General features: G+C 48.4%; 1 protein-coding gene across 1 annotated transcript; it reads left to right on the forward strand.

Annotated features, from left to right (window-relative positions):
* The first annotated feature begins 124 nt into the window (after window positions 1-124).
* TYMS (thymidylate synthetase) lies at window positions 125-7,698 on the forward strand. Its single transcript, XM_006102150.3, has 7 exons — window positions 125-372; window positions 2,064-2,137; window positions 2,890-3,064; window positions 4,450-4,551; window positions 5,294-5,469; window positions 5,971-6,042; window positions 7,110-7,698. Exons 1-7 carry the CDS (start codon window positions 183-185, stop codon window positions 7,245-7,247), a joined length of 927 nt encoding a protein of 308 aa, XP_006102212.1. The 5' UTR covers window positions 125-182; the 3' UTR covers window positions 7,248-7,698.
* Window positions 7,699-7,986: the final 288 nt, after the last annotated feature.

Below are 7,986 nucleotides of genomic sequence, written 5' to 3' on the forward strand. Positions count from 1 at the left end.
TGCGGCTGTGCGCGCTCCGCGGACGCTAGGAGGCGGGAGACCCCGCGGCTCGGGGTTGGCCCCCCGGCCTCAGCGGGCAGGAAGAGGCGGAGTCGACCGCGCAGAGGCACTGGGAAGGAGGCGCCTGCAGGAGGTCTGGCCGCCTTGCCCGCCGTCCCCGAGCCCACATTTGCGCCCGAACCATGCCCGCCGACGGCTCCGAGCTGCCCCCGCCCGCCCCGCTGGAGCGGGGCGCCGAGCCGCGCCCGCACGGGGAGCTGCAGTACCTGGGGCAGATCGAGCACATCCTCCGCTCTGGCTTCCGCAAGGACGACCGCACGGGCACCGGTACCCTGTCGGTGTTCGGCATGCAGGCGCGCTACAGCCTGAGAGGTGACCGCGGGCGCCGGGGCCGGGCGGGCCGGGGGCTCGGGGCTGCGGCCGGGAGGGCGCTCGGAGGGGCGGGCCCCGCGGGGCAGTGCGGACCCCAGTCCCGGGAGACGGAGCGGTGTCCTGAGTCCACCGGCTCAGACGCCGACACTGGGGCTTGGGGTCCAGGGCAGATGTGCATGGGGTCGCAGGACGGGCGGGACGGCGCCGGGGAGTAAAGCCCCGGAGGCCTCTGGCTCCAAGGCCGGGTGCTTGACGCCTCGCCAAGTGGTCTCCCCGAAAGCGGGCCGGACCCAGGAGTTTTGCCCCGAACCGGAGTGGGAGAGGGCCTTCCCGGGCTTGGCCCGAGGCTGGGCCAGGCTTCCCACTGGGCGCCACTCCCCTCCCCGTGCAGACCGTTGCGCTTCGCAAAATTTTTCAAAATTGGAGCCAAAATGTTGTGGGCGGGGCCACGGCGGCGGGAAAGGAGTTAACGTATGGCTCCTGGCAGTGTTCCCATCCGGCCCCGCGCACCCGCATTCGCTCCTCTTACTAGTGAACCTTGAAACGAACTCGATGGTCCGAGTAGAAGTTCCTATTCGTCTTGGACTTTGAAAGAGGATGGTTCCTGGGGAAAAGTGTCTCTTGTTGGCTTTCGGGAGACAAAGGGTGGGGTGGGCGCGGGACACGTCTCCCCGACACTGGTGTGGAGGGTGGTTTGAAGGGGGAGACCCGCTGTGGGCCATGCAGATCCGCCGTGGTCACATGTGAAACTCTGCACCCCACACCCATTCTGCAAACTGGAAAATTCCCGTCTGCAGTGGAAAATATCGGCCCTGCCTCGGGCAGCTTTGAGAGTTTGGTTGAGCGGAGGGATCCTGCAGCTCCACCAGCAGTGGACTCGAATGAGCTGCAGACCTAGTTTCTGCTCCAGCTCTTCCTACACTTGGGGCAAGTTGCTTACTTAACCTCTCAGGTCTTCAGCTTCCCCATGCACTTGAAATGGAGGAAATAATGATAACAGTAGGTGCTTGAAAAATGTATCCTTGTTACATGAATATCAACTACACAACTGAATAGAGATAAGCTTTACATTTGTATTTTTCTATTTCTTGATGCAAACTTCTATATTCCCTCCTGGGGACTGTAGAGTGGAGATCATACAGGTGCCTTAAGGAGGGTTGGAGATGAAATAGGATCGTGTATAGAAAGTGTTTAAACAGTACCATTTTGGGTACACTTAAAACCTAGAGGTTGATTTGCTTTGCAAACCTCTAAAAAAAACGACTCTTCGGTATTGGCCAGTGTGATATCTACTTTCCCTGGGTCCTGAACAAGCTTTCCTCAGCAGGTTAATCATGGAATAGTCCTGGGAGCCTTCAGCTCTGTCCTGTTTGTTGTCTTCACTAACGGTGCGGATGGTTGCTCTTTCCCTGTCCCCGCAGCATCCCGGTCTGGCCCCTGCCCCAGCTCACTGTGTGGAACTGCTGTGTCTGGTGGATGCAGGGCTCAGGAGGGTGGCCTCTGTCTGAATTGTGTGACTTGCACTGCACCCTGGGAGCTCCACCCTGATCCTGGGCGCCCACTCGGCCAGGAGTTGCAGTTTTCCAGGTCACTCCAGGCCTAATGTCCTGGGATAGTTTTCTTCCATAGAGAAAGTTGGATGGCATGTGCTCTTTTCCCATCTTGAAATTATAAGGCAAACTGTTTTTCAGATGAGTTTCCTCTGCTGACAACCAAGCGTGTGTTCTGGAAGGGTGTCCTGGAGGAGTTGCTGTGGTTCATCAAGGTAAAAAAGGGAAGTGAGAGGGTAGGCGCAGAGCCAAGGTTGTGTGGCAACGTAGCCTTGCTAGTAACCATTCTGGCACATCAGGCCCGAAGACACCACAGGCCAGTGGAGATCTGTCCTTGACCTGGACGCACACTCAGGATCCAGGCTAGGATGCTGAGGGCCAAATCTAATAAGACAAAGTATCAGAGAAATAAACATAAGGCTTGTACTTGGCAAAAACCAACCAACCGCACCTTAACTGTCGAGTATAAGTTGGGGTAAACAGAACTTGAGAGTGGCACGTTTAAGGTATGTGACAGATCCACTTGCTAGAAAAGCTAGTGCTGATTAGGCCAATCAGTAGAAATATTCTGTACACCAGATCTGAGGTGCTCCCAACAGATTGCAGGTGAGGCATTACATTCATTCGGGGTATCACACTTTGACACAGAACACGTTTGGTGAAGAAACACAAAACTGCTGGATGGGGTAGGAATATAATTAAAGGACTTGGATGTGTTCAGTCGAGGAAATTTAGTTAAGGGGAACAGGACAAAAAAGATTTGAGAGGGTGGTCCAGAGAAGGATCAGATTGACCAGCAGGCCCTTCAAAGTTTGGGCTGGGACTAGCCTGCTTAAAGGTGGGACAGGCTGTGCGGGGACTGTAGAGGGCCTGTTGCCGGTGTGGTGGGGACTCTTAGAGGATGAGTCCCGATGGCTCTGAAGGTTCCTGGGTGAGTGAATTCACCTGCTCTGTCTCCCCTCTCCAGGGATCCACAAATGCTAAAGAACTGTCGTCCAAGGGAGTGAGAATCTGGGACGCCAATGGGTCCCGTGACTTCCTGGACAACCTGGGATTCTCCAGCAGAAAAGAAGGAGATTTAGGCCCCGTTTATGGCTTTCAGTGGAGGCATTTTGGGGCAGACTACAAAGATATGGATTCAGGTGAGGAGACAGTGCTGCCCCGGATCCCTGAGCGCCGTCGTAGCTCCACAGTTTCATATGAAGGGTTGGGGATAAGCCAGGGTCTGCGGGGCTGATGCGTAACTAACCTTGTGGAAGGCTGTTTCGGGTTCAGGAGCGGCGACCACACCTCATGAAGGTCAGATCACACTCCCAGTGATTAGCATTATTGGGTGCTTGGCACTTCCTGTACCTTGTTTCCTTAGCAAATAGTGGCACGGTTGGTCACTGTGTTGGGGGGTAAGGTAGGAAGCTCATCTGGGGGGCTGACCTCCCAGAGCTGGCCTTGCAGAGGCTTTGGTTTCCCTTTCTTTTCATCACATTGCAAGCGGCCCTGATGTGATAGCTCATATCCCGAGTCACCTCCTCCCCATCCTGCTGGGTGGAGAAAGGGGAAACATCTCACTCCTGGAGTCCACCTTCCTCTGTCACATGGCGGCACTACTTACCGAGTCCGGCCCTGGTCCTTTGCCCCTCAGGCCCACTTATCTTTAGGTCAGAGGTTATAAAAGTAAATGTGTCCCTCAGTGTGTGTGTGTACACAGGCGTGTGTGCAGGAAGGAACAGTTTGCTAGCTGGGCAGAGACCCGCAATCTGGAGAGCATGAGTCTCATCTAAAGGGCAGTGGCCGCTCATCTCCCGCCAGTTAGAGAGATGTGGGCCTGATAGTGTCAGAATTCTTCAATAAAAACCTAAAATCTGGCCGAAACCGGTTTGGCTCAGTGGATAGAGCGTCAGCCTGCGGACTGAAAGGTCCCGGGTTCGATTCCGGTCAAGGGCATGTACCTGGGTTGCGGGCACATCCCCAGGAGGAGATGTGCAGGAGGCAGCTGGTTGATGTTTCTCTCTCATTTATGTTTCTGATTCTCTATCTCTCTCCCTTCCTCTCTGTAAAAAATCAATAAAATATATTAAAAAAAAAACACCTAAAATCTGTATTTTATGTGCAATCCTGAGGTCTTTTGAATGCTGGCAACTTCATTAGGTTTTAAAGTGCTGTGTAGACCTGGAATAGGCACATTCGTAGAGATAGAATGGTGGTTGCCAGGGGCTAGGGAGAGCAGGGAGTGGAGTGTTGAAATTGGGGGGCGGGGGAGAGGAAGTAACATGACCAACCAAATACTTAAAGGATTTTTACATAGAAAAGAAAATAGACTTTGTTATGGCTCCAGAGGATAGACCTAGGAGCCTAGACCAGGCCTTGAACTCAACATAACCTGAGAAATTTACCAAGTGCATTTGGATTTCTTGAAACCATGAGCCAAGGCGGGGCTGCGGAAGGACAGTATGACAGATGACCTGTGAGGCCCTCTCACCAGATGATGTAATTAACATGTGCACATCTTCTCTTTTCAATAATTCTACAGATTATTCCCATCAAGGAGTAGACCAACTGCAAAAGGTGATTGACACCATCAAAACCAACCCTGACGACAGAAGAATCATCCTGTGTGCTTGGAATCCAAAAGGTTGAAAGCATCTCGGTCATCCTCTGCTGTCCTAACTGTATGGTTGGCATAAGGGGAAGCAATGTCGCCTTGTTGCAGGGGCCTCCAGCAGGAGGCAGGCCCTAGGTCACTTGGGTGACCCTGGGCAAGTCACAGTTGGCCTCATTTTCACCTTCAGAGGATGGAATTGGATCCAGATCACCTTAATTTGTATATTTATACTTATTCTTACTTTAAAAAAAGGCTTTAAATGGCCTATAAAAATACATGTAAGATTTTAACATTTTAAATTGGGGCAGAAGTTTCCATTCCCTTCTACCTTGATATTATTAATATTTGTACCAACAGTATTATAAAATTAAACTTTACCAATGTGTGATAAAGACCCAGAGCGGAAGATTTACATTTATAATAGAGACGTGGAACACAGGAGGGTGTGTCTGAGACACTAGTCTCCTGTGGTCCCTACAAATGAACTCATTCTGTGAAGGTAGCACAAATAATTTCAGCTCGTATGGGAGAGCATTGCTGCTCCCATTGTAAATGTACATCGCAGAAGGCCTGTTAATGGACAGGTCTCTGTCGGGTTTGTCCCATCCCCGTGATTGGAATGGTTTGCTTCTGCCATGAGGGGCAGGTGTGGGTCATGAGGGTCACATGACCTTGGCTTGTGTTTCGCTCCTGTTTTACTTTGCCTATACTTGTGTTCTTTAACCCTCCCACTCCCCCTCCCAGCTTATATTCCTCTGTGCTGGCTCCTCAGATCTTCCTTCGATGGCCCTGCCTCCATGCCATGCCCTCTGCCAGTTCTACGTGGTGAACGGTGAGCTGTCCTGCCAGCTGTACCAGAGGTCAGCCGACATGGGGCTAGGTGTGCCCTTCAACATCGCCAGCTACGCCCTGCTCACCTACATGATCGCACACATCACCGGCCTGAAGGTGGGCTGCTCTTAGGAAGGAGCAATTGTTGCTGGCCTAAACAGCTGAACTCTTAGGTTCTTTAACATGAAAAAAAACAATTGCACAGAATTCTCAATGAAATGAGAAATGAACTGACTCAACTGTGAACTTAAAACATATATAAATAGAAAACCAACTAGAAAAAGAAAACTTTTTTCTAAAAGAAACCAACAAAAACTGAGGAAAAAAGCAAAATGAAAAATAGGTAGGAAAAAAAATAAGAAATGAACTGCCTCATTTTGTAACTCTCCCTGGAACTTTCCCATCCTTGTGGACTGTATGAACAAGTTTATATAGGTTGTTTATAATATAAGGTAACTTTTCTAAATTAACTTTTTTCTTAAAAGCAACACTGGTTATCTTTATGTTCTGAAAAGCTTTGCGATATCTGCATACTCTGCATAATGTGTTTTTAAGGGATGTGTTGAAGAGGGATTAAAACTAAAACACTTCCTGTTTTGCTTCCTCCCATGCACTCAGCCAGGTGACTTCGTGCACACGTTGGGAGATGCACACATCTACTTGAATCATATTGAGCCGCTGAAAATACAGGTAAGAATTCCATCTGTTGCACTTTGAAGGTTGGTCCCTCCTCTTGCTAAAAGGTTGGTTTGTAGAACATCCCTATTATAATAGGCATTCTTCCCGGTGCTATGACAGATAAGGTGAATGGTTTTGACTGCAGAGCTTGGATGGTGGGCAGGTGGGTGGAGACAAAGAAGACACACGCCTCAGCTACCACAGGTGTGACAGGGGCTGTGGGGGACTAAGCCACATGCAGACCAGAGAATTTGGGACCTTCCCAGAGGTAGCATTTCAATATTTTCCCTTAAGTTTATCCTAAATACAGTACTTAGGTCTGAACTTTCAAAAATAGGTTCAAGTCCATAAATTATAGCAGCCAAAAGATGATTGGAAAACGGCAATAAAAAATATGAGTGTCTGCATAATGAGCCCCAAGAATAAAAAGGTCAACCCCCAAACCCTTAGGCCCTTCCAGATTAGATCCAGGTTTTGAAAGTTTCTCCTTGGAGGAAATGTGTCTGTGTTGACTTAGAGGGTGGCTTCAAGGCTTATCCAGGTGCTTCTCTAGCTCCCTGCTCCTGTCATGCTGGCCAGAATAAAGTGAGGTCATGACCTCTGTCACATCCTCATGGGCGCAGTTCATCTCAGGAATCCGGCTTGCATCCCTTTCTGTTCATTGTCAACAGATGTCATCTTTCCTTGCCCTTTCTGCCAGGGGTAGTTGGAATAGGAATTGTGGGATTCAGGTAACCATTTTTGAGTGCCTACTATGAGTTACAGATACAACAGTAAGAGACTGTGTCCAGTCCTTGATAAATTTACCAGGAGCAAGCAATCATAAGAACTTACACTTGGGGAGCACCAGGCTCCTGACACCAAATGATTCCACAAAATACCCTCCGCTCTCCATGTATGTGAAAGAAATAGTTATGCTCCAACAGGATTGCAATTAATACTGTATCTACAGTATCACTGAGCCCCTGTAAAGTAATACTTGCTGATAAAATACTGTGTGTTTATCTCATGAAGGGATGTGGGGAGCAGAATTAAAGCAGTAGTACAGATATAGCAAAATAATGGTCTGCTGTTTGTAGCTTCAGCGAGAACCAAGGCCTTTCCCGAAGCTCAAAATCCTTCGAAAAGTTGAGACAATCGATGACTTCAAGACTGAAGACTTTCAGATTGAGGGGTACAATCCTCATCCGACTATTAAAATGGAAATGGCCGTTTAGAGTGCTTTTAAAGTTGTTTGAAGGATACTGCCTTTAGGGGTTGGAATGGATGCTTAGGTGAAAATTCTTTTTGTTCTAAAGAAGGAAGTAGGTAAAAAATCAGTTGGTAACTGTCAGTTATTACTCATTAACCTAAGACTGTTACCACTGGCAAATAGAGCTGTACTGACTCTCTTAGTAATAAAATGCCTTAACTGAATGAGGATGTATGAAAATACTGAGATGATGAATAAAGTGAAGACAGTAAAAACGTATGTACTTTAAAAACATGTACATGCATTTCGCTCCCACATTTGTATGGTTAATGATTTCAAGAATTGTAAGTTATTCCCTCACATTTGAGCAAGCTGAATAACAACACCAGTCATGATAATGTATGGTTGGTGTGGTTATGAATATTTAAAGTTGTTTGTTTTATATATTGTTATAATAAAGAAGAGTTCTACATTCATCTGGGTTTTCTTTCTCTATTGCCATTCTGCACAGTTCCTGTCTAAATACACATGCTATATTCTTGTTTGGATGCTGCTGAGGTTAGAATATATTTTAGAAATGCTGACTAAACTATTAAATTTTTCTATGATTTATCTAATTCTAGCTGCATTTTATCATTAAAATTATTTAGGATAGCCCTGCCTGGTATGGCTCGGTTGAGCGTCATCCTGTGCACCAAAGGTTGCCAGTTTCTGGTCAGGGCATATACCCAGGTTGTGGGTTCAATCCCCAGTTGGGGTCAGTG

The sequence above is a fragment of the Myotis lucifugus genome, unplaced genomic scaffold (assembly GCF_000147115.1).
Source record: "Myotis lucifugus unplaced genomic scaffold, Myoluc2.0 scaffold_401, whole genome shotgun sequence".
NCBI lineage: Eukaryota > Metazoa > Chordata > Mammalia > Chiroptera > Vespertilionidae > Myotis > Myotis lucifugus.